Below are 26,063 nucleotides of genomic sequence, written 5' to 3' on the forward strand. Positions count from 1 at the left end.
TCAGAGAGCAACCACAGCTGTTTAATTTTCCACTAAGCAAATGTCACTGTCACCAATTAATCACAGAGGTCTCTTTGGCCTTAGTAACTATTGGAGGATAAATAACCAAGGACAGTGTGGAGTACTCCACGATTTTAATTAATAAGATTAGGAGTGGGAGGGTCACCAGGGCAGGTGATGCTAAAGATTAAGTATTAAATGGACTTTGAGAAGAAAAACTCGGGGTGGGAAAGTGGGTCCTGTGATAATCCACCGATTCCAGCGATTGTTAAGGTTATGGAAAGTTGTGATTAAGTAGCAAACCAATGAGCCTGGAGAGATGGCCCAACAGTTAGGAGCACTGGGTGCTCTTCTACGGACCCAGGTTTGGTTCCCAGCACCCACATGGCGGCTCACAACTATCTGTAACTCTGCTTCCAGGGGATCCAGTGCCCTCTTCTGGCCTCAGCAAACATGAGGCCTGCACATGGTGCACAGACATACAGGCAGGCAAAACACCAAGAGCACTGACCGCTCTTGCAGAGGGCAGAGGACTCAAGTTTTGGTCCCAGCACCAACACTGGGCCACTCACAACCACCTGTAACTTCAGCTCAGGAGATCTCATGCTCCCTTCTGGCCTCCTTGGGCACTGTACTTGGGTACACATCTATCTATCTATCTATCTATCTATCTATCTCTATCTCTGTCACACACACACACACACACACACACACACACATTTTAAGTCAAAAGAGGAAGGAATAAGAATGAGAGAAGACAGAGCCAGGCTGTGGTGATGCACACCTTTGATCTCAACACTCAGGAGACAGAGGCAGGCAGTTCTTTGTGAGTTCAAGGCCAGTCTGGTCTACAGAATGAGTTCCAAGACAGCTAGGGCTACACATCTCAAAAAAAAAAAAAAAAAAAAAAAAAAAAACGAACAGCTGGATATCTGCACAGTGGCAACTGAACAAGAGAAAAAGAGGCCACAGAAGATACACACGGCGTGACTTGACTTGCATGCAGCACAGCTCGGCTGACCTGAAAGGTCAATAGAGGAAAACCTCACTGAATTCCCTGTAAATGAGGGGATGCTGTCGAGCATGAAGTGTATCTCAATAAAGTCAATACTTAAAGGGGAAACGTGGGTCCTTGGTGGCTAAAAGCACTGGCTATTTTTCCAGAGGAGCAAGGCTCTGTTCCCTGCACCCACATGGTGGCTCACAACCATCTGCAACTCCACTTCCTGGGGATCTGATGCCTTTTCCTGGTATTCCTGGGTACCTGCACACAAGTGGTGAACAGATATGCATGCAGGAAAAACCCAGGAATGTAAAATCTAGTATTTGTTGTTGTGGTGGTGGTTGTTGTTTTTCGAGACAGGGTTTCTCTGTGTAGCTTTGGAGCCTGTCCTGGAACTCACTCCGTAGACCAGGCTGGCCTCGAACTCACAGAGATCTGCCTCTATGCTGGGGTTAAAGTGTGCGCCATCACAGCCCAGCCTCCTACCCTCATTTTTACAAATTCTTTTTATTGCATTTTTACTTATTTATTTTGTGTGTGCATGTGTGTGTGTTTTCCTGTGTATGTGTGTGCATATGTGTGTATGTATGTGCAAGTGTGTGTGTGTGTGTGTGTGTGTGTGTGTGTGTGTGTGAAGATAGAGGTCAGATGACAACTTGCTGTAGTCCATTCCCCACCACCATGAGCCCCAAGGACTGAACTTGGCCCCAGTTGGAAAGCACCCTCTGAGACGTTTCCACGGCCCCGACAGTTTTTGCTAATGTTTTTCAGTACGATTAGGTGCATCAAGGTCCAGAGCCATCCCACTCTCCCGAAGTGATTCAGCCCTGCTCCCATTAGTGTTTACTGTGTGCCCCTGTTGTGTGACACTATTCCTGGGGTGATGTGACTAATGTCTACTCAAATGGTCTGCTCACTCCAGACAGGGAACCAAAGTGCAGAAACCACCAAGGTCTGATGTGGTGAAGCATGAGTTTTATTGAGGCTCCTTAGAGGGACAGAAATGGCTCCAATGACAGAAGTACCAGCTGCATCACTTCAGCCCCCCAAGCACGGGTGACAGCTCACAAAAGCTGGAGCTCACTGACAGCCTGCAGGCAGTTCCGAAGGTTGGAGCATCCCTCGCAAGCAGCTCAGCGCGTCTCTGGGTCTTCCAGGAAGCTCCACCGGTCTCAGCCCCTTCTAGGTATCTGAAGGTCTGAGAGTCACTCTTGGTAGTCTTTACAGCTTATGTTCTCTTGGAGAGGGCAGGACTTAGTGTATCTGATCAGTTTCAGGAACTTCCTTAGCAATTTTGAGTTGTTTCCTTCCTGAGCTTAACAGGCTTCCCTGTTTGATGGAGTGTGTCAACTCCCCATAAACGCCCTGTATCTTGTTTCTCCATTTGATGGGAATTTTTAAACTGGAGGAAACTGCTATACCACATCTAGGGGCTGTCCTGGCAGGCCTTGCCACATCGGACTCTCACAGTACTGCAGTGCCTACCCCACAGTACTGCAGTACTTCTCACACAGTACTGCAGTGCCTAGCACACTTTCCCTCCAATATGAAAACAGGCTCAGAGTCATTTCCCTGGGGTCACACAGTGAACAGGATGTGGACCTGGCTGGGTCACTCAAGCATTTAGAACCATCCATGCAAGACACTCTCTTCAAGAACAAGTATCCACTCGCCTTTGCTTTTAACACAAGCTGACAATTGCTGAACATCACTCACTGGATGTGGGTGGTGGCCTTCTACCTCTGTGTAAACAGAAATTCTGCACATGCATGTTTCCTCCCTGTTCCTATTGTTCTGCCGATGGATGACTTAGTTCCCTGTGGACAGGCATTTCCAACCCCTTATAATTGTAGCTGTTTGTCAACTGGATCTTCTTAGCTCCTTTCCATGAATCTACCAGTAGAAGGAATTCCTACTGGACCAAACAAAAACAAAGCAAAACAAAGATAACAGCAACTTTGAAATTTGAATCCCAAATCCCCTCCCAGGAGACTGTCCCGGGAGACCAGCAGAGGCCATTTTCAATTCAGAAAGCCGCTGAGGTCTCTGCGTGAGAATGGGTGGATGTGGGAAGATCTCTTTGGACCCTAAGCTCACTGCTCACTTAGATCCCACAAATCAAACCACACGGATGCTTTCTACTCCTGGAATGGCCAGACTGGATCCTACCCGGATCTACTGAACTTGCAATCTCCTGATCCTAGAATAACCCCCATTCTCTCATGGCTTATTCCTTATCTTTCTCTTTTCCAGTTAAGGTTGTCCTGAGCCAATGCAACCCCATCACTGGGTTTTATTTTATTTTGCTTTGTTTTTGCAAAACTGGTGCAGGAACCTGGGGCCTCATGTGTGTTAACTAAGCAAGTACCCACCCTGCCACTGAGCTACATGAGCCCTGGTTTCTTTTTTTTAATTATTTATTATGTATACAGTATTCTGCCTGCATGTATCCCTGCAGGCCAGAAGAGGGCGCCTGATCTCATTACAGATGGTTGTGAGCCACCATGTGGGTTCTGGGAATTGAACTCAAGACCTCTGGAAAAACAGTCAGTGTTCTTAACCTCTGAGCCATCTCTCCAGCCCAAGCTCTGGTTTCTTTTCTTTTCTTCTTTTTTTGTTTTGTTTTGTTTTTGTTTTTGTTTTTCGAGACAGGGTTTCTCTGTGTAGCTTTGTGCCTTCCCTGGAACTCGCTTTGTAGACCAGGCTGGCCTTGAACTCACAGAGATCCACCTGCCTCTGCCTCCCGAGTGCTGGGATTACAGGCGTGTGCCACCACCGCCCAGCAAGCCCTGGTTTCTTTATTGCACTTAAAGCTACCTGACATTTTCTTCCATATTTTCTGGTGGATGTCCTGCCTCCTCTACTCTGTCTATTTCGCACACTGCAATATTCCTAGTGCCCAGCAATCACTCAGAGCATAGTTCATGTTCGAGTTAGGGTTTCTATTGCTGTGATAAAACACTATTACCAAAAGCTACTTGGGAAGGAGGGATTACTTCAGCTTACAGATACAGTCCATTGTGAAGGAAAGTCAGGGCGGGAACTCAAGGCAGGAATCTGGAAGCAGGAATTGAAGCAGAGGCCGTGGAGGAGCGCTGCTTACTGGCTTGCTCTCACCATGGTTTGCTCAGCCTGTTTTTAGTACAGCACCCAGAATCATGTGGAACTGCCCACAGTGGGCTGACCACCCACATCCAGAGGCCAGTCTGATGGAGGCCATTCCTCAACTGAAGTCCCCAGGTGACTCTAGTTTGTGTCAAATAGATGAGACTACCCAGCACTGTCCTTAATTATTCCCCACAGAATGTGCTCCCTTCTAATATGTACAATCTACTTCTCACATATATTGTCTGGTTCCATCACTAGACTGTGCCTCCAAAAGGGCAGAGGTCTTGACTGGGTCCTGTTGGGTCTCACATGTCTTATTGATCTTAAGAGACAGGGTCTTGCCAGGTGGCGGAGCCTTTAATCCCAGCACTCAGGAGGCAGAGCCAGGTGGATCTTGGTGAGTTCGAGGCCAGCCTGGGCTACAGAGTGAGATCCAGGACAGGCACCAAAGCTACACAGAGAAACCGTAGGGGGAGAGAGAGAGAGAGAGAGAGAGAGAGACTTTGTTGCCCAGGCTGGCCCTGAGCTCCTCCTCTGAAATGATTCTCCTCTCTCAGCCTTCCCAGTATCTGGGACTACAGATGCATAAAGCTATGCCCGGCTCTCACATTCTGAGAATGGCAAAGGGTGTGCAGTAGGTGCTTGACAAAGACTTACGGATGGATAAGTGAAGAAATGAGGCTCATAACCCCACCATCTCTCCCAGGGCTGGGAGGCTGTGCCTTCAACGAAAAAAGAAAAACATCGAAGAGTACTCCTGTTCCTTGAGTATGCGCCGAGGCCTGGTCCGGGTGCAGAGCATCGAGCACTCGGGACCTAAAGCCAGGTAGGAGCTGGGTTTGCTGCAGGTGCTGAAGCTGTGAGCTCGGGTCCCGCCCCGTGAGGTTCCGCCCAGGAGACACCCAAGAGCCCCTTGCCACAGAAGCCCCACCCCATTACAGAGGACCCGCCCACTTCCTCTACAGTCCCACCCACCTTGGATGGCCCGCCTACTTCTCCTGAGACTCCACCTCACCAGGAGGGGCCTCCAGCACCTGGCCCCGAAAGCTCCGCCCCATCCTGGAGGCTCCGTCCCCATCCTCAGGATGTCCCGCCCCCTTCCCCTGGGGCTCCGCCCTCCCTGGGCGGGCTCTTCCCGCCCATTTCCTCGGAGGGCCCCGCCCTGTTCCGGAGACTCCGCCCCCCCGACCCTTCCCTTCCGACGACTCCCCTCCCTCCACTTTCCCGAGGCCCCGCCCTACCCAGGATGTCCCTCCCACTTCCCTTGAGGCCCCGCCCACCCAGGAGGCCCCTGCCGGCTCCTGTCTCCGAGGCCCCACCCCACCCCAGGATGTCCCGCCCAGTTCCCTGAGACCCCGCCCCCCGGCGCCGCCCGCCCGTCCGCGGGCGGCCGGGCTTGGGCTCCGACCTTGTCGCTGCGCAGCGCCTTGGGCGGCGTGCGGAGCGGACCGCTGCGCGGCGCGGGCTCGGTGAGAGGCGGGATCCTGTGTCCTGGCCGCGGCGCGTCCCCTTCCCACGGTTCACCTGGTGGCAGGTGGCAGGTAAGGGCCGCCCGCAGCTCTGCGGCGCTCGCCGCGGGAATCCGGCTGATTTTGACCCTTCCGCGACGCTGTCTGTAGGTCCCCCGTGTGGAGCGTTTAGAGGAGACCCCTGAAGGCCCGCGGCCCGGCGTGGAGCCGGTGGCGACCTCTGAAGGGCTGCGAGCGCCGCAGGCCCGGCCTGGGCCGAGCCTTCCCTGCCGGCCAGCGGGCCTGTGCGGCTCCCGGGGGCTCCTCCTCGCCGGCCTGCGTGAATCGAGATAGCTGCCAGCGTGCCTGCCGCCTCCCTGCCCTCCTCCGCCCCACCCCCTGGAGAAGGGGTGGCCCCCGTGCCCCTGCCGCAGATGGCGTGGGGGACAGGTGTCAGAAGCTCCTTGGTTTGCCACCAGGTTCCCTGAGGCCACCTGGCGTCGGCCCGACGGAGTGCCCGCCAGCCACAGCAGTGGGGATGTGGTGGGGTCCAGCAAGGATGGAGCCGTGTGGGACCCACCCCGGGAGCAGCGACGACGGGCCTCCCTGGGGCTGGGCCCTCGGAGTGACAAGTCTTTCCGAGTGAGGGGTGAATGGGAGCCACCTGAGGCAGGACCTTTCCCTGCAGTTCCTAATTAGACTGGGAGCGCCTCTCCTCCTCCTCCTCCTCCTCCTCCTCCTCCTCCTCCTCCTCCTCCTCCTCCTCCTCCTCCAGCAGAGGGTAAAGCCTGGGCTTCCCTGGAGCTGTGATGGGCTTGGTGACTGTGAGCCTCCCAGGGCATTGGGTCGCAGAGCTGGGAGGTACAGGCACCAGGGAAAACCCAAGAGGGATAGCGATTATGATTGTAACGATAGTTACTTCTCTCCTGGCTGTTCCTGACTACCCTCGTCTACACTGACAGCTGGAGGTAATCTCCTCTACTGGGAAGAAAAAGCCTTCTCTACAAGATCCACTATGCTTGGGATGTAGCTCAGTGGGAGAGTGCTTGCCTAGCATGAGCAAGGTCCTGAGTTCTCTCTACCCTCAGCACCAAAACAAAACACAGCCCAGTGGGGCTGGGGTCACTTGCCAGTCCTGTGCCGTGTCTTGGCATTTGGGTCAAGGCAACAGTGCCCTGTCTTCCTGGGACCCTACTGGCTCCCGAGCAAGGCCTGCTCTGCCTCTGGCCACCATCTTGCCCTTGTCTCTTGGGCCATGCACATCACCTGTGTGCCCACAGTTTGCCCTCCAATTCTACCTAGCTGTGCGTCCTCAGAGTCCGGGCCAATGGAGGATAGGCATGTGGTCCCTAGCGGCCTCTCTGTCCTCAGTTTCCAATTACAGTCTGATTGTGGTTCTTCCCCACCTCATTCTGCTCTGTAAAAGATGATTTAACAGCAGAGTAAGCTGCCACGTCGCCCCCCACCCCAGGGTTATATACCCTGCTCTGCCCTGAGTTGGATTCTGCTCCCGGGAGCTTGGAGTGGATGGATGCAGCTCCCGAGAAGCAGGGTACCTAGGTACCATGGGTGCTTTGCCTTGGAAGACTCCTATAAACCTCCCCCTTCTTCCTTTCCCAGGCTTCATCTTTGCCACCTGCCAAAGTGCTTCAGCTAGCCCGTGGGGTTAACATCCGGAATGTTCTTCCCTGTGGACATGGGCACATGGGGCTCCTAGGTGGGCAGCTGGCTACTCGGGCTGTTGGGGTGTCAGGAAGGAATCTCCAGAGGCTGACAGCCAGAGGTGGGAGTGCTAGCTAGCTCCTGGGCTGCTTCAGGCTAGCTGCCCATCTCTGGCTGGTCTTCTGTCTCACTCCTGGCCTCTTCCTCTAGGGGCCATGGACCCCTGGTGCTCACCCCAAGAAATCAGCAGCTGGGTGCCTGGCAGGCCTGGTGAAGCCAGCACTGCCTTGGCAGGAAGCCTGGGGTGGCGCCGGGCCAGGAGCTTCCCTTCTTGGGCTCCAAGTAGAGCTCACCCACTCACGCTCCCTGAGGCGTCTGCATTGCAGCAGACTGAGCCCAAGAGCTGCGTTGGCAGCTCGAACCCGGCAGGAATGGAGGAAGGTCCGGGCAAGGGTTCCTGTCTGCCTCATCCCTTCTCTCTGCCCTGACCCCACTTGGCCCTGGCTCCCTTAGAAAAGGCAGATGCTAACTAATCAAGCCATAGCTCCGACACACGCTCAATTTGGCCTGGCATTGCTGGGATGACAAAATAAAAAAATAGGAGGCTTGGGACTCGTCACCCTCCATGCCCTCTCTGCATCTCAGACACACACACCCCGTAGCAGCGTCCAGTAGAGAGGCGTGGAGCACAGATTTTGGAGCTCTACCTGGCTGTGTGACCTGAGGCAGGTCACTTGACCTCTCTGTGCTTCAGGTGTCTACACTAAAATTAGAACATATTTCATGGCATCAATGTATGTAAATCACTTAGAGCAGTGCCTTGCCCATGTGCCTATCAGGAGGCCGGCTCAACTGCCACCTCTGCTTCCTGACTGAGCCCCCAGCAACGTTGCCTGTTCTTCTTAAAGGAACACATTGCATTCCTGTCGGTTGTATTCGGAAGCTACTGCTTTGCTCTCTGGCAGCTGTGTGATCTCGGGCAAATTCTTGACTTCCCTGGGCCTCGTTTTCTCAGTCTGCTCCGTGGAGACGATGACAGTGCAGACCTCCCAAAGTCATCTTGAGGATAATGCAAGGCATGAAAGCAGGTGTCGGAGGCCTTGGCTCGTCCAATAAGCACACCATGCAATTATTAGATACCTGCTGTATGTCAGGCGGGCAGTGCACACAAGCGGGAGGGCCCTGGTGCTGGGGTCCTTCACAACAGGGGCTTGTTTTGGGCCCATGCTGACTGAGTGACTGGAACAGGTGGCTGTCTCCCCGTGCCTCGGTTTCCCCAGCTGTAAATGGAGAGAAAGTGACCTCATGTATAAGGTTAGATCACTCTACAGCTCAAAGCCCGTCCCCATGGTGTGGCCCCCAGAACTATGGAGAAAAGGTGTCCCTCAGGTTGGCTCTCCGGTCACTCAGTGCCCCCACCTCCACACAGGGCCCAGAGCATTGTCTGTTTGCCTGACAGGACACCATTGCCCCCTCTCAGGAAGATCTGATCAGGAGGCAGTGCTCGGAGTCGCCCCCTGCCCGTCCTAAACCTACCCTAAACAAACACAAGACCCACACCCTAGAGTCCCTGAAGTTCTGGGCCCTCTCAGGCCTCAGGGGCGTGAACAGCAAAATCCAGAAAAAGACAAGGGGGTCTAGGCTAGGAGTGAGGGCCAGCCTAGGCTGGATGTAAACACTCTGGAAACTTGCAAGCCGACACAAAGGTCTCTGGGTTTGCCATGGAACCTGAGAGTGAAAGGTGAGTCGAGATACAGTGTGTGCAGCTGCTATCAGCAACCATTAGTGTGTGCCAGCCGTGCCGGGCCTGAAGCTCACACACCAAATTTCACCACCACCTTGTGCAAACGGAACGATCGAAACTGTGGTAGCCACTCAGTTTCACCCTCTCAGTGGTGACAAAGTCCTCCTGGTGATCCTTATTACCCCCACCCTGCTGCCTGAGGCCCCCTTGCCTTCACCCTCTTGCCTCGGGGCTCTGGCCTTCTGTTCCACCTGTCCAAAATGCTTTCCACCATATATCCTTGGGGCAGATCGCTTCCCTTCTATGTGTGTGTATGTGTGTACACTAGACGTTGAACCCAGGGTCTCACATAGGCAAGCACTCTACCCTTGACTTGATCCTAACTCTCTTTCCACTTTTAAATGTTGACACTGGGTCTCACCAAGTTGCCCAGGCTGGCCCTGGACTTGCTATCCCTCCTGCCTCAGCTTCCCAGTAGCTAGAATTACCAGCCTGAGCCACCAAGCCTGGCTCCCTCGCCTCTTCTGGGTCTTGCTCCGATGTTACCGCCCCGTTTACACTTCTTCCTCTGCTGTCACAGGCTGTATTATCATGCAGCACCAGCCACTTCTTTGTTTTATTTAAGATTTATTTATTTCTATGTGTATGGGTATTTGGCCTACATGTATGTGTGTGTACCATGTGCATTCAGTGTCTCCAGAGGCCACAGGAGGATGTTGGAGCCCCTGGAAATGGAGTTACTATGTGGGTGGTGGAAATCAAAGCTTGGTCCTCCGGAAGAGCAGCCAGTGTCCTTAACCACTGAACCATCTCTCCAGCCCTTCAGTCCCTTTTTAATCTCCCTCTTAGACTGGCTGGTCGTTTTCATAGGGCGGGGATCTTTGTGGTTTATCTTCATTGTTTTCTTGTGTTTCTCTTTGTTGTCTGGTGATGGTGGTGGTGGTGGTGTGGTGATGGTAGTGTAGTGGTATGGTGTGGTGGTAGTGTGTGTGTGTGTGTGTGTGAGTGTCTGTGTCTGTGTGCGTGCGCGCGCGCCTCCAAGGTTAATTTCCAGTGTCTTCCTCCATTGCTGTCTACCTTTTGAAAAAAATATTATTTTTATTAATATCTGCATGAGTTTATGTGCACTCCATGCATGCAGGAGCCTGTGGAGTCCAGAAGGGATAAGACCCCATGGAGCTGGAGATACAGGTGGTTGTGAGCCACCTGATGTGGGTGCTGGGTCCTCTGCAAGAGCAACCATTAACAACTGCTTTAATAGTGAGTTGTAGGACTGGAGAGATGGCTCAGTGGTTAAGAGCACTGACTGCTCTTCCAGAGGACCCAGTTTCAATCCCCAGCACCCACATGGCAGCTCACAACTGTCTGTAACACCCTCACACAGGCAAAATATCAATATACATAAAATATGAATAAATACATATTTTTAAAAAACAATTTAAAAAATAGTGAGTTATTTCTCTAGCCCTCCACCTTGTGTTCCGAGACAGGGTCTCTTCGCTGAACCAGCTCATCGATCCTGGCTGGTCAATAAGCCTCAGGGAACCACCTGTCACACACACACACACACACCCCATCCTGGGACTCACAGAAGAGTGCCTCTGTGTCTGGCTTTGTGGGTCCAGGGCCTTTAACTCAGGGCCCCACACTCCCACAGCAGGTGCTTACCCACTGAGCCCTGTCCCTAGACCTGCTCTTCTGTTTTGCTCTTTAAATGAGGGTGTGTGATGCTGTAGTCCAGGCTATCCTTAAATTCACCCAGTCCAGTCTCCCTGCCTCCGTTTCTGGAGTGGAGTTTATAGGGATTGTGGGCCTGAGCCACCACCCCTGGTTCAATTTGTGCTCATTGCTAAACCCCAAACGCAAAGAACCCAGGTAGGTCTGCAGCAGATGCTGAACAAGCGTTCTTTGCGTGAGAAGAACTTCCAGCACTCCAGGGAATCACTGGTCGTCAGACTGGCTCCTGGCTCCTGGCTCCTACGGCCCTAGGAGCACACCCACACCCCTCCCTCTCCCTGATCTTTGCGTTTCCCCGCAGGTGTGGCCTGCCCAGCGGTCCATGATGGCCTGGCCTCGGTGAGCTACAGCCTGCCCCATCCCCCGCCTGCGACCGGCCAGCAGGATGCGGCTGTGGAAGGCGGTGGTAGTGACCCTGGCCTTCGTGAGCATGGACGTTGGTGTGACCACGGCCATCTATGCCTTCAGCCACCTGGACCGCAGCCTGCTGGAGGACATCCGACACTTTAACATCTTCGACTCGGTGCTGGACCTCTGGGCCGCCTGCCTGTATCGCAGCTGCCTGCTGCTGGGGGCTACCATCGGCGTGGCCAAGAACAGCGCTCTAGGGCCAAGGCGCCTGCGGGCCTCGTGGCTCGTCATCTCCCTCGTGTGCCTCTTCGTGGGCATCTATGCCATGGCCAAACTGCTACTCTTCTCCGAGGTGCGCAGGCCCATTCGGGACCCGTGGTTCTGGGCGCTCTTCGTGTGGACCTACATCTCGCTGGTCGCCTCCTTTCTGTTGTGGGGGCTGCTAGCTACTGTGCGGCCGGATGCCGAGGCCCTGGAGCCCGGGACCGAAGGCTTCCACGGGGAGCACGGGGCCCCTGCGGAGCAGGCATCAGGGGCCACACTGCAGAAGCTGCTGTCCTACACCAAGCCTGATGTGGCCTTCCTAGTGGCTGCCTCCTTCTTCCTCATTGTAGCAGCCCTGGGTAAGTGGGGTCCTGGGTCCTGCCCACCCTGGGCCTGGGTCTCCAAGGACGGAGCTCAGGCTGCTCAGCAACCTCTTCCCCCCCCCCCCCAAACGTGTAGCTATTTACTTTAGTGATTCACATCTCCCCGAGCCCTGGAAAGAATGGGTATGGGGTCCTACCTTGTCATCTCAGCCTCTGAGAGGCTGAGGCAGGAGGATTGTTGAGAGTTTGTGGCCAGCCTGGGGAAATAGCAGGACCCAATCTCAAAAATACAAAGAAAAGAAAACAAAACAAAAACCAAACAAACAACAAAACAAAACAGCTGGGCGGTGGTGGCGCACGCCTTTAATCCCAGCACTCATAGGAGGCGGAGGCAGGTGGATCTCTGTGAGTTCGAGGCCAGCCTGGACTACAGAGTGAGTTCCAGGACAACCAGGGCTACCTGCACAGAGAAAAACTGTCTCAAAAACAAACCCAATAACCAAAGAAGCGAAGCTATGGAAAGGCAGAAACTGTGCTGTGTGTGCTAATCTAATTCTGCCCGATTGCCTTCGTTGTCCTGCCCGTGGTTAACCACAGAGGTTATAGAGACTTCCATGTGGGCGGGAGACCCGTTGATTCCCCGTCCCGTGCCTATATGCATGTGTATGTGTTCTTGTGTGGACATAGAGTATCAGCCTCAGTAACAGCGTCCCTCACTGAACCTGGAGTTCACTGACTGGCTAGAGGAGCTGGCGACACTCCAGGGATCCTCCTGTCTCCGCCTCCCCAGCAGTGGGATATTATTATTATTGTTATTATTATTGTTGTTGTTATTATTACTGTATGCTGCCTTGGCCAGCTTTGGCACATGGGGAGCATCTCCGCAAGCCCTGGTCCTCTCTTTCTGATGTTTTCAGTGTTTCCCAACATCGCTCCCAGCATGCGGGCTGCACTACTCTCTTTGGTTGGGTGTTTTTGTTTTTCCCACTAATGGCTTCTAGACATCCCCCAATAGGACTTCGTTATTTTCTTCAGCTGCATAGAATTCCACTGAGTGGCGGCTGTAGCATAGATTTCTTTTTTCCATCTGTCTCCTGTCGTAGGAACTTGCCTCCTGTGACTGGATGGAGCTGAAGGGTGAGAGTGTCTTGATTAGAAAGTGGACTGTCTGGTGCTTTCTCCCAGAGCGTGGGCAGGAGGGTGGGATTGTAAGGGTCAGACTCCGTGGCTCCTCCCATTGGCAGGGCCTGGGATCTCCCTGAGCTGTGGGACCTGGGGTCAATCTCTCAAGCTTTCTGAACCTTACTTCCCTCTTCTGGGGAATGGTGAGCACAGGGCTCGGCACATGACAGTAGGTGCCCAGGAATTCACAGGGACAGACCCTGGGGGCAGTAACAAAGCCAGAGTATTCTCAAAGAATGCCCGTGAACCTGAGCTGGCAGATGCTTTTCTCCTCCTCCTCCAAGCTCAAATCTCCCACCCCACCCCCCTCTCAATTTCTTCCCCTTAGTGTCTGCAGGACATTAGGCAGGTGCTCAGCCTCTCTGCATATCGATTTCTGTGTCTGTAAAGTAGGGGTTACAGTCCCCGTATTAACCAGCTGTGTGTTGCTGTGACAAATTCCCAGGCCACAGGTGGAAAGGAAGAAAGGTTAGTTTGGTTCATGGAGTCAGGTTCCAGCTATGGTTGTCTTGCTCGCTGGGCTTGGGGCCTATATACAGTGAGGCAGAATATCCCGGCAAGAGTGTAGTGGAGCACCATCACCTCATGGTGGCCAGGAAGAGAGAGACAGATGAAGGGGAGGGAGAGGGAGAGGTGAAGAGGACACACACCCACAGACTAGGCCTGGCCTCCTAAAGATTACACCGTGTTCCCCCAGTGGGGACGATCCTCCATCATACAAGCGTTTGAGGGGATGTAAAATTCAAACCATACAGTCCCATGGTGTTGGGGGACAGGGAGTGGGTCAGTGAGCTAAGGAGATAAAATGCCCCAGACAAATCCTAGCACGTGGGGAGCACACTGACCTTGAGTGACTGAGTGTCAGGCTGCCCCTGTCCAGTTCACCCTTCTCCGGCACTTGCGTCAAAGCCTGGGGCCTGCTCAGACAGCCCCTTTGTGTACACTTCAGCCACTGTGTTGGTGATATTACCACTTCTGACTCATCCCAGGTCCTGATCGCTGGCACCAGATGTCGCTTTGTCCCTATGTCTACGGTGGACCTGTGGCTTGCTGTGGCATACCCAGGGGGTACAGCTGTCCTCCAGTGCCACTGAGTTCTGGCAGCCTTCAGGGTTACATCAGGCCAAGGGCTTGCTCTGAGTCAGGCCCCAGCAGTACTGGGTCTGGGCAAGTCAAGCCTCAGTTTCTCATCCTGCAATGAGATGAGGTACCTATAAGAGCTAAGTGGGACAAGCAGGGCACATGGCATAGGTGCAGAAAATGTGAGGCGCCAGGAACAGGAGTCTGTCTTCAGTTCACAGCGTTCATCTGTGCCAACCCTATTCAGTCCCCTCATGACCTAAACTCAGAAAAGCCACCAGCCACCAAGTGGGGACGTGTTTCAGTGTACACCCGCCACCTCTCTGTTTTATCTTTTCAAGACAGATTCTCACTGTATAACCATGGCTGTCCTAGAATTCTCTGTAGACCAGGCTGGCCTTGAACTCACATAGATAGAGATCTACCTGCCTCTGCCTCCAGAGTGCTGAGATTAAAGGCATGTGCTACCACCCCAGGCATCAACCCTGTCTCTTCATCAAAATTCTTTTCAAAATTTTGTTTTCTGAGTCAGGGTCTCTTTGCATAGCCCTGGCTGTCCTGGAAAGATTCCTTTCAGCAGGGGAGGGGAGTTGTTTCAAGACAGGGTTTCTCTCTCTCACTCTGGCTGTCCTGGAACTAATTCTGAAGATCACACTAGCCTCGAACTCATAGATCCGCCTGCCTCTGCCTCCCTAGTGCTGGGATTAAAGGCATGCAACATGACCTACCAACTTTTTTTGTTGTTAATTGTTGTTTGTTTTTTGAGACAAGGTTTCTCTGTGTAGTTTTGGTGCCTGTCCTAGAACTTGCTCTGTAGACCAGGCTGACCTCGAACTCACAGAGATCTGCTTGCCTCTGCCTCCTGAGTGCTGGGACTAAAGGTGTGCGCCACCACCACCCAAGTTTTTTTTATTTTATTTTATGTATACTGGTGTTTCATCTGCATGTGTGTCTGCTGTGAGGGTGTCAGTTGCCCTGGAACAGAAGTTACAGATGGTTGAGGATTTAGCTCAGTGGTAGAGGTTTGGTAGAGGCCCTGGGTTTGATCCTCAGCTCAAAACAAACAAACAAACAAAAAGAAGTAGTAGTTACAGACAGTTGTGAGCTGCCCTGTGGGTGGTGGGAATTGAACCCAGGACCTCTGGAAGAGCAGCCAATGCTCTTAACCCCTGAGCCACCTCTCCAGCCTACTTTTTTTTTTATCACATTTTAATCTATCTATCTATCTATCTATTTATCTATCTATCATTCATTCATTCATTCATTTATTTGGGGCAGGGGGCTGGTTGAGCACATGCCATGCCCTGTGAGTGGAGCTCAGAGGACCACTTCAGAGTCAGTCCTCTCCTCCCACCATGTAGGCCCCGGGATCAAACTCAGGTTATCAGGCTTGGTGGCAAGAGCTTTGCGCACTGAGCCAGCTCACCAGCCCAGGATTCTTTTCTGTTTGCTTTCCAGTGTGGTACACCTGTGTGGTACACACGGAAGTCAGAAATCGGTGTTAGCTGTCTTCCTCAATTGCTCTCCACCTCACCTTTTGAGGCAGGGTTTCTCACTGAACCTGGAGCTCACTGATCCAGCTGGGCCGGTGAGCTGGGATCAGCCTATCTCTGCCTCTCCTGCGCTGGAGTTACAGGCGTATGCCACCAAGCTCAGCTGTTTATGTGGGTGCCAGGGTCTGAGCTCAGATTCTCATGCTTGCAGGACAAGCACTCTCCCAACTCATTAGCTCTTGGGTTTTTGTTATTTTCAGACAGGACCTCATGTGACCCAGGCTGGCCTTGAACTCCTGACCTCTCTGCTTCCACCTCCCAAGTGGAGATTCTAGGCATGTGCTCTACCATACCTGCTTATTTTTGCTATTTGAGACAGGGTCTTATATCACTGAGGCTGATTCTCAACTTCTAATCCTCCTGCCTCAGCTCCCAAGCACTGTAAAGCAGGATTCTTTCATTGAGTTTCTTGGCATCTCAGCTGTATAGAAATGTGGGCAAGCAATGAGCAATGTAACTGCTGTGAGCTCCAGTCACCTCCTCTGTAGAGAGAAGTCATTTCCACAAATAGCAAGAACAAAAATACCAAAGCCATAAGAACACCGGGTGACATTTGGGACTTGGAGGAGATGAGGAACAGATGTCTGAGGTAAGATGTGTTCTAGGCAGAGGGGTCAGTGTGCGCAGGTCATGAAACAGAAGGTGCCTGGTTGTTAACGAGGCTGGAGCAGAGTGAGAAAGCAGGAGTCCTGTGCCTTCCTGCACAGGTTGCCACGAGCCATTGCGAGGACCTTGGCTCTTGACCTGGGTGAGTTGGAAGTAAACAGACCATGTTGAGTGAATTCAAGATCTGAGTGAATTCAGAGGTGGGGAGCAGCCCCTGAGACAGTCCAGGCAAGATGGGTGACTTGGAGCAGGGTGGGACCTGCTGAGGCAGCAGCAGCAGTTAGATTTGGAAAATACCTCGGAAGCCCAGTGGAGGATTTGGAGTGTCCGTGATGCTTACAGATTTCTCAGAAGGGTTTGCAGTATAACCCCAGCACCCACAACCACACAGCTCATCATCATCGGAGCTCACTAGCGTTTTTTTCCCCCCGAGGGTAACCTGAGGCAGAGCAGCAGCTCAGTTCAAATCCAGCTGTGGCAGGAGACCCCATCAGGCTAGATAGAGCTCTTTAGCCGCCTCGAGGCTTCTGCTGTACATCCAGCAGAGGGCACCAGAGCCCCAGGAAGGCCAGCGTGCATGCAGCTCTGTAAGAACTTACCTTGTGTCCAGCCTCAAGCCCAGCTCAGCCTGTGCAGAGCTGTCGTGAGGACACCCAGAGGAGTCAGGGACCCAACCTGGCCATGCATCTGCACCAACCATATTTGTGAGAGGGCATTCCAGATTCTTGGGAGGCAGGTGTTTCAGCTCTCCTGAACTACCATTAATCCAACAGCCTGGGAGCTTGGGGGGCTGGGGTGGTCAGGGCCAGGGCATGCCCAGTGCTAAAAATCAAAGGTGCTGCCAGGTTTGGTCATGAGAGTTGCTGTCTGCATCAAAGATGAGTGTGGCTGTGCCCTTGGAGAAGAGGAGCTGTGTCCCCCTGGACAACGGCAGGGAAGGAAGGGCAGTTTTGAAAGGCTCATCCCAGCTTCCAAGTGAAGCGCACCTCCAAACCCCCTCTTACATCCATGATCTTTAACATGTACAAACCTGGGTTGAATCCCAGCCACTCTCCTTCCTTGCTCTGTGACCAACTGAGTCAACGGGGTGAAAATCCAGGGAGCCTGTGGGTGAGCAATCACCCTGCCAGCTACAGAGCTCCACCTCTCAGAGGGGTGAGACCAGCAGAGCCTGGAGCCAGAACAGCAAGGTCTTCCTGGTTCTAAAAGGTGGACTCTACACCCAGATCAATGAAGTCACCTTTGGCATCCTCAGCTGATGATGAGCTGTGTGGCCTGTGTGGAATGGGTGACGGCAGGCCCTGTGACAGGCCCTACTCTGCAGGGGATGAGGTGGCTTCATGTGCTCGATGTCAGCCCAGGTGCCATTGACGTCGGCCCAGGCCATGGAGATGTGTCACAGTGTTTCCCCAGAAGGGAGGTGTGTTCGTTTTCGGCTGTGGGTTGAACTTGGCTCACAGTTGGGAGTACAGTTCATCATGGTGGGGAAGTCATGGTGCAGGCATATGGGGCTGCTGGTCACATGACATCCACAGCCTGGAAGCAGAGATGAACACTGGTGCTCAGCTAGCTGCTTCTCTCCGTTTTATTCAGTCAGGGAGCCCAGCCAATGGAATACTGGAGCCCACCTCAGTTAACCCTGTCTAGAAACTCCCTCACAGCCATGCCCAGAGGTTTGTTTCCATGGTGATTCAGTCCCTTCGAGATTAACCACTGCAGGGACAAGCGGGCACTGGTGGAACAACCTGTGGGCCCCCCCTGAGTCTGCCCTGTCTCCCCCAGGTGAGACCTTCCTGCCCTACTACACAGGCCGGGCCATTGACAGCATTGTGATCCAGAAAAGCATGGACCAGTTCAGCACGGCCGTTATTGTTGTTTGCCTGCTGGCCATTGGCAGGTAGCCACCCAACCCATCCACAGCACAGCTACAGGAGGGCGGGCGGGCAGGAGGGTGCAGGAGGGTGCAGGAGCAGCCCAGCAGCAGCCCAGCACCGTGGCAACCTCTCAAACGGGCTTTGAACCCTTTGGTCGGGCCACATCTTAGATCCACACTCTCTTGTCTCTGAAGGTGGCTCCAGCACCTGAGGATATCCCTACTCCCTCCCTCCCTGGTTGGTTTGTAAATATGCAGCCCAAAGGGCTAGCTTCCTTCACTGTTCTAGAAGGGTCTGGCCGATAGTGCTGAGTCCCTCACCCTTGCTGAGGGACATTCTGGGGAGGGAGGGGGTCTAGACCCCTACACCATCCCTACAGAGCAGCCTGTCCTCTCTCCCTTGGGGGGTCAGTGGGTGGTGGCTGCTGCCTGCCGGAAGGACACCGGCTATACCGTCTCTCATCTGCAATCAGCTCATTGGCCGCAGGTATTCGGGGCGGAATTTTCACCCTCGTGTTTGCCAGACTGAACATTCGCCTCCGGAACTGTCTTTTCCGCTCACTGGTGTCGCAGGAGACCAGCTTCTTTGACGAGAACCGCACAGGTTGGTCCCTCCAGGGGACGCTGGGTGTCCGGGGTGAGCTAGCTTCTTGTGGGGCCCAACAGTAGCCCTGCCAGCCCTTCCTGTGGGCCAGTTCAGGGTGGAGCCCTGGGGTGCTAAAGCTGCCTGGTGAGGTTTTAGGGTGAGCTGTGGCCACCACGGGATCCTGGCCAGGCCACTTGAGGTCTCTGCAGTGGGCAAGGCCTCTCACTGCCTTGTGAAAACCCCAGGGGCCAGTGCTGTGTGAGAGGACTCTGGACTGCAGAGGCCCGGTTCCTGTGCACTGGGATGGGAGGAGCCCAGGCAGGGAGAGGAACAGAGTCACCATGGTCCCAAGCACTGGCCCAGCCCAGCCCCTGCCCACCCTCCCCCTCAGGGCCTGTTCCCCCTGTAGTAACCACCCCTGATGGTTCTTGCCAGGCTCCTGGCCCAGTACCCCACATGGTGTGAGACACCTGCTTTGGGTTCCTCTCCAAGCTCAGGTGGCTAGTTCCAAGGTTGGGGGGGGGGGGTCACTCTTGCCGGTGAGTGCTGGCGGAAATAAGTTTGAAATCTAGCTGTGGTGAGTGTGTGGTACCAAGCGGGCCCTTCCCCAGCTGACACTCAGTTGCTGTTTCCACTCCGTGGGCAGGAAAGATGTTGCAACCCTGTGTGGTGGCACACACCTGTGACCCTGACAAGGCCAGCCTGGGCTACTTGAGACTTGGCCTCAAAACCAAGAAAAAAAAAATGGGTCTGGGACTGGCTCCCTGGCTTTCCAAAAGTGTCCCCCATCGTTCTCAGAAGGCATGGTGGGAAGGATCTGACCCACACTCTCCATCTGAGAAGCCCCTTAGTGTCCCCTGTGCCTACCCTGGCAGCTCTGGGCACCCTTGCCACAGAGGGCTGAGCTGCCTGTGTTCCAGGGGACCTCATCTCCCGCCTCACCTCTGACACCACCATGGTCAGCGACCTGGTCTCCCAGAACATCAACATCTTCTTGAGGAACACAGTCAAGGTCACGGGCGTGGTGGTCTTCATGTTCAGCCTCTCCTGGCAGCTTTCCCTGGTCACCTTCATGGGCTTCCCCATCATCATGATGGTGTCCAACATCTATGGCAAGTACTACAAGGTAGGCGCCATCCAGTCCCGGGGCAGTACCTGTGTCTGCTTCCAGAGCCTTAGGGGCTCCAGGGGGCTCTTCAAAGGCAGTGTGTGTTCACTCATTTCTTCATTTGATCATTGGCTATTACCCAAGCACCTACTGTGTCAGGCACTGGGAAGCAGTGAAGTAGGCCCTGCCTTCGAGGCTCATGTCACATGACAATTGGCCTCGGGTCATGGTAATAGCAGTGGTGTCAGCCAGGCATGGTGGCTCACACCTGTAATCCCAGCACTTACACCTGGGACTGCCACTACAGAGCAGAGCCCAGACAGCTGTGAGCGTTGGGGTGGCCATCCACAGGAAAGTGGACCCTGCCTCAGGGCTGTGTGTTCTGAGTAGAGGGCACACAGCACACACCAAGGCTCTGTGGTAGGAATGTGCCTGTGTGTCTGAGAAACCACTAGGTGGCTGCTGGGTAGGTGATGGGAAGTAACTAGGTGATAAGGCAGAGGTTGGCTCTGGGTTTCAAGAGGGTTGGGTGGTGACTTGGGCCTGGCTTGTGATCTAGTATAAGGCAGTCTCAACCACTGCCTGCTAACTGGGCTCACTCTCCCTGGCCTCCTGGATTTTCGGGAGCCTCAGAGCTGAGTTCAGACATGCAGGTCTGGGCCCCTTGACAGGCTCGGGCACCCTTGGGGAGGAGACTCAAGAGCAGGAGCTCCTAGCCACCTAGGTGGGTCTCTGTTCCCAGCTCTGGGACTCTCTGCCATGTAAACACATTTCCTGTTCCCTTCCCTGCCCCCACCTTCCTGCAGTCTTGCTGGCCTCTGTCTCTGCCCACCTCAGGCTTGGCCTACTTAGGCAGCTGTGGTGTTAATGTGGAGCAGACCAAAGCAGAGCGGCTTCCCCTCCAGCTGCCTCTGCTTACTGTGTGAGCAGATTCCCCAGCCTGTGGTGTTCCACAGCATGCATGTGTAGGATCTCACACCCTCACCTAGTTTATGCTGATAATAAACTGCCCCTTAGTACTTGGTGTTTCTTGTGTTGTGTACAACCTGAACAATGCCCAGGGCCTACTGTTCTTATGCCAGCGCAGGACCAGATGTGGAAGTTCCTTTTCTGGAAGATTTACCCCAAACTGTAGTCAGTAGTCTCCTTTAGGCACTGTGGATAACCTGAGAATCACCCAGAGGCTGGAGAGATGGCTCAGCAGTTAAGAGCATCTTCCAAAGGACCCGGGTTCAATTCCTAGCACCCACATGGCAGCTCACAACTATCTGTAACTCCAGTTCCAGGGGATCTGGCATCCTCACACAGACATACATTCATGCAGGCAAAACCCCCCAATCCATGTAACTGTACCCCAAGAGCTCCACTGGAGTCCTTTCTCTTGAGTCTGTCCTGTCAGAAGGAAATGGGGTTGGGCAGAGTGGGATGGAGGTGGGTCCAGGAGGGTAGTGAGGCTGTCCTGCCCATTCCTGTCCACAGAGGCTCTCCAAGGAGGTCCAGAGCGCCCTGGCCAGAGCCAGCACCACGGCGGAGGAGACCATCAGTGCCATGAAGACGGTGCGCAGCTTTGCCAATGAAGAGGAGGAGGCAGAAGTGTTCCTCCGCAAGCTGCAGCAGGTGTACAAGCTGAACAGGAAGGAGGCAGCGGCCTACATGTTCTACGTCTGGGGCAGCGGGGTATGTGTGGTCCGATGCCAGGAGTGAGGGGATGGGCATCCACATGGGCAACCCTTGCCTGGGCAATAGTTCGGGTCTCCATGTGTGGATGTCAAGGCATGTGAGGTGTCATCTGTGTGAGGTGGCAGGGCGGGTAGGAGCTTGCTTCCCCCACACTAGCTATGGCCCAAACTAGGACTCAGCCCCTCTCTACAGAACTTGGTTTGTCTCGGTCCCAATAGCCCAGGAGGTGGGAGCTAGGTTGGCCTGGATGTGGTGGGGCCAGTGAGGTGCAGTTTCAGGGGAGGAAGTAGCTGGAGGGGACAGGGGAGCCAGTAGGCAGGGACTATTCATGTGCCACTACCTGAGACACTGCCCCCTAAAAACGCCAGCCAAGCACAAGAGACGGGACAAGCCAGCTGCCCAGCCTCTGCCAGCTCTTCCACAGCGGAGCTCTTTCTGTCGTGGTTGTGGGTTGTCTCATCTCTCTGTCCTCCCTCCCCCAAAGACCGTAGCAGGAGGTCCCCAAGACACCGCCCTTCGGCAGGAGCCTAGTTAAGGGAACCAAAAGTCTGCACTGTCCTGCTCTGCCTGGCTGCTGTGTGACCTTAGTTGGTGCACAAACCTCTCTGATCCATGCGCTTTGCCATGAAGGCTAACAGCCCAGCCTAGCCCAGCAGAGGAACTTGAGGGTGCCGTGTGCCAGCCAGGGCCTTATAAAGAAAGCCTTGTTCGGCTGCCAAGCCCACAGCCTGCTCCAGCTAGGGGCCTTTGTAGGGGCTGCTGGGGAGGGGGGGGGTGAGTGACAGACGGGGCAGTGAAGTTTCCGGCTGCCTTCCAGCACCCTGCGAGATGGCTCAGTGGGAAAAGACACTTGTCACCAAGCCCAGTGACTTGAGTTCCAAGAGAAGCTACTCTCCTGTTCCCTTAGTCCCACTCACAGGGTGGGGGACGGAGGAGTAGAGGGCAGGGCCCTGGGCTGGCTGAGGCCTGGGAACATAACCCAAGCCCCGCTCCCTCTATGCAGCTCACGCTCCTGGTGGTCCAGGTCAGCATCCTCTACTACGGGGGCCACCTTGTCATCTCGGGGCAGATGAGCAGCGGCAACCTCATCGCCTTCATCATCTACGAGTTTGTCCTGGGAGACTGCATGGAGGTGAGGGGCAGCGGGGGGGGGGGGTAGGAGGAGGGAGGGTGTGCAGTGAGCCAGGGGAGGGGCAGGGGGGTGTGTGTGTGCAGGTGAGACAGGTTGGATTTATATCGGGTCCATGCAAGATTGCGTTTCAGACCCATCTCAGCAGTCCAAATAGGATGCTTCTGGGATAACAAAGCCAGAGAAACAAGCTCTGGACTGGGACAAATGACTTCACTGTTGGAACACACCAGCATATCGAGTGTGTGCCCTGTGCCCACACTGTCTTCACGGCAACTGGGTGCTATTGGTGTTAACTTGTGTCCCCAAGGTGGACACTATTTTTTTGTTTTTCGAGACAGGGTTTCTCTGTGTAGTTTTGGTGCCTGTCCTGGATCTCTCTTTGTAGACCAGGCTGGTCTCAAACTCACAGAGATCCGCCTGGCTCTGCCTCCCGAGTGCTGGGATTAAAGGTGTGCGCCACCACCGCCCAGCCAAGGTGGACACTATTACAGCATCTGAGGGGCTGAACCCAAGAGGCAGGCAGGCATCTTCTGCTCAGACTCTGCCGCCCTCTTCTTGCTGTGTGAGGTGGGCAAAATACTTGCATTCTCTGTGCCTCTAAGAGAAGCTACCTCATTGCTTAAAAGCACTCAGTGAAGAGGGCTACTGTTGTGGTGCATGTTTATATTGGGCATGTTTGTAGCCAGAGAGAATGTATAGAGTATTCATTAAGACCCATTTAAAAATTAAATTAGGGCTGAGGATGTGGCTCCCTTGGTAGAAGAGTGCTTGCTGAGCATGCGTGAGCCTGGGTTCCACCCCCAGCACTGAATCAAGGAGGCTTGCTGGTGCAGGCCTCCAACGCAGCCTTGCAGAGGTGGAAGCAGGAGGTTGGTCCTGGGGCCTTGGCCTTGAGTGGGAGGCAGAGCAGGGCATCCATAGCTGGCAGCTTGGGCATCCACTCAGTCCCCAGCACTGCACCTGGGGTATCTCAGAGACTCTTTGCTATCACCAGAGGTGGGGAGCCCAGGCTGGCCACACCATGACTATCCCTTCGTGGATTTTCTTTCCCTCCCTGACGCCTTGACATGGTGGGGCGCACCTTTAATCCCAGCAGCAGAGACAGGTAGATCTCTGTGAGTTTCAGGACAGCCTGGTCAGATTGTAAAATCCTGCCTCAAGGGATCATCTTCAACCACATACTTGAGGCCCTGGAAAAACAATTGCCAGGCTGGCACATGCCTTTAATACCAGCACTTGGGAAGCAGAGGCCAGCCTGGGCTCCATAGCGAGTTCCAGGACAGCCAGGCATACATAGACCCTGACTTCAAAAAGAGAGAAAGAAAGAGAAGGCTTGATTCCTACTCGGCCATGCTTACCACACGCACACTCCGCAGGGTGTACAGCATCCCTGCAGGGTGGCGGTGTCAGCAGGACTAACCCTGGGCCCTGGCTCAGAATGCTCAGACACAGGGTATTGCTTTCTTCTACCTCCTTTGTTTCTTCGTGCTCACCGCTGCACTGCAGATGGCACCTGGAGACCCCCTGCATCATCCCCAGAGCTGCAGCTCTGTCCCGTGACTCCCCACGCGCCCCACCACTGGTGGGTGTCAGGAACGGGCTGTCAGTGGGACCAGGGTGTGTGTCTTTCTTGCAGTCCGTGGGCTCCGTCTACAGTGGCCTGATGCAGGGAGTGGGGGCCGCGGAGAAGGTGTTCGAGTTCATTGATCGGCAGCCAACCATGGTGCATGATGGGAACTTGGCCCCTGACCACCTAGAGGGCCGGGTGGACTTTGAGAATGTATCCTTCACCTACCGCACTCGGCCCCACACGCAGGTCCTACAGGTAAGAGCCGGAAGGTCTGCCAGAACCATCCTCCCCACGTCGTGGTTGTGTGGCCAGGAGAGTAAGGCCAGGCCCTGGGCTCCATTGAGGACCCTTAACTAAACCAGGAAGAGCTGTAGAGAGGGCTGGACAGGGCTCCAGTAGAGTGCCTGCCTAGTGGGCTTCCCTCCCCACAGCCAAAAGAGGAGTGTGTGTGTGTGTGTGTGTGTGTGTGTGTGTGTGTGTGTGTGTGTGTTGGGGAGGCGGGGCTTCTTTAGTCACTTAACTGAAGCCTGAGTGGTGGACTGGAGAAGGGCTGCAGTCATGGAAACAGGATACTTAATTTGCATGGCACACCCCTTCAGAAGTACTGGCAAGGTAATGGATCCGGGTTCTGCTGAGGGGAGAGGTAATCACAGCCAAGCGGGGCTGCTCCTCCAAGGTGACCTTTGAGCAAGACCTGTCCAGGAAGTGGGAGCCGAACAGGTGGCTCTCTGCAGAACACACTCTGGACAAGGGAGACTGTAAATCACTCCAGCTACTGAAGCAGCCCAGGGCAGGAGGATCACAAGTTCAAGGGTCCTCTGGGCTGCAGAGCAGTGAGTGCCAGGCCAGTTAGTGAAAGGAGAGCTGAGCTATATAATTCCACCTTCTGGGAGTCTGCAGCAGGAGGATTGTCACTAGTTCAAGCCTGGCCTGAGCTACATAGTAAGTTATAGACGGCCCTGGGCCCCAGTACGGGGATGTAGCTCAGTGGCTGAGCCTTTGGTTAGCATGCCTAAGGCTCTGGGTTCAATCCCCAGTATCTCAGGAAAAAAAAAAGACCACCTCCGCCCCCCAAGGCCTGGTGTCCTAGGAAGGACCATTCGGGTGCTGGCCAGCAGCACCAGCTGAGGCAGAGGGCATGGTGAGGGGGGGATGCCCTCCCGCCTGTGAGACCTGACCATCTCGTGTCCCCACAGAATGTGTCCTTCAGCCTGTCCCCAGGCAAGGTGACAGCCCTGGTGGGACCCTCTGGCAGCGGGAAGAGCTCCTGTGTGAACATCCTAGAGAACTTCTACCCGCTGCAGGCAGGCCGCGTGCTCCTGGACGGCAAGCCCATCGGCGCCTACGACCACAAGTACCTGCACCGCGTGGTGAGTAGTGCCACATGCCCTGTCCTCTCCCTTCCCTTCCTCATGAGCCATGACACAGGCATAGAGAAGGGTGATCTCACCACGTAGAAGGTTCTGGCACTCCACAAGCCACCATGCCCCCCTCTCCTCCCCTAGGGGTAAAGCCTCACCTGACCCACGTGACAGCCATGTCCTTGATTGGCATTCATTTTACCGCCTCCGGACATTCCCAGACTGCATGGCTCTGCCTCACCGGGCTTGAGCTCCCTCCAGGCAGCGTCAAAGTGCACAAGGTCCCTCCTGTTCCTGCTCCTCATCTGCAGGTGCAGACAGCCGTGCACTGAAGTGCTGGGCATGAACAGGCCAGCCTCCTTCTTGTTTGATGTAGTGGGTCCTTCGTATGGAATATCTAAAAAAAGAAAAGAGTCGGGGATTTAGCTCAGTGGTAGAGCGCTTGCCTAGCAAGCGCAAGGCCCTGGGTTCGATCCTCAGCTCAAAAAAAGAAAAGAAAAGGAAAGGAAAGGACTATCTTGGCCATGTTCACCTTTGTCTCTGTTGCTCCCGATACGACTCACATGTCTTTTTTTTTTTTTAATGATAGAATGAATTTTATCATAGTTGCTTTCAAGACCATGGCCTCTCTTCCCTGTGTAAGATGGCTTTTTGGGTTTTTTGTTTGTTTTTAACGTTTCTGTATGTTCATG

General features: G+C 54.2%; 1 protein-coding gene and 1 long non-coding RNA gene across 3 annotated transcripts in view; both read left to right on the forward strand.

Annotated features, from left to right (window-relative positions):
* The first annotated feature begins 1,935 nt into the window (after positions 1–1,935).
* Positions 1,936–5,208, forward strand: LOC118572432. The gene is made up of 3 exons (XR_004943494.1): positions 1,936–2,189; positions 4,818–4,937; positions 5,077–5,208. It is a non-coding gene; the product is annotated as an uncharacterized LOC118572432 (long non-coding RNA).
* A 234-nt stretch (positions 5,209–5,442) lies between these two features.
* Positions 5,443–26,063, forward strand: part of Abcb9 (ATP binding cassette subfamily B member 9) — a 37,324-nt gene continuing 16,703 nt past the window's right edge. Inside the window, exons 1-9 of one of the 2 annotated variants that reach the window (XM_036171910.1) lie at positions 5,443–5,652; positions 11,004–11,676; positions 17,844–17,958; positions 18,408–18,538; positions 19,441–19,646; positions 21,108–21,305; positions 22,312–22,440; positions 24,077–24,265; positions 25,207–25,380. In XM_036171910.1, coding sequence (XP_036027803.1) covers positions 11,088–11,676; positions 17,844–17,958; positions 18,408–18,538; positions 19,441–19,646; positions 21,108–21,305; positions 22,312–22,440; positions 24,077–24,265; positions 25,207–25,380 — 1,731 coding nt within the window. In that variant the 5' untranslated portion in view covers positions 5,443–5,652; positions 11,004–11,087. The remainder of the gene's footprint in view (positions 5,653–11,003; positions 11,677–17,843; positions 17,959–18,407; positions 18,539–19,440; positions 19,647–21,107; positions 21,306–22,311; positions 22,441–24,076; positions 24,266–25,206; positions 25,381–26,063) is intronic. The other variant, XM_036171911.1, reaches the window with a different exon arrangement.

This window comes from Onychomys torridus, chromosome 22 (genome assembly GCF_903995425.1).
Source record: "Onychomys torridus chromosome 22, mOncTor1.1, whole genome shotgun sequence".
NCBI lineage: Eukaryota > Metazoa > Chordata > Mammalia > Rodentia > Cricetidae > Onychomys > Onychomys torridus.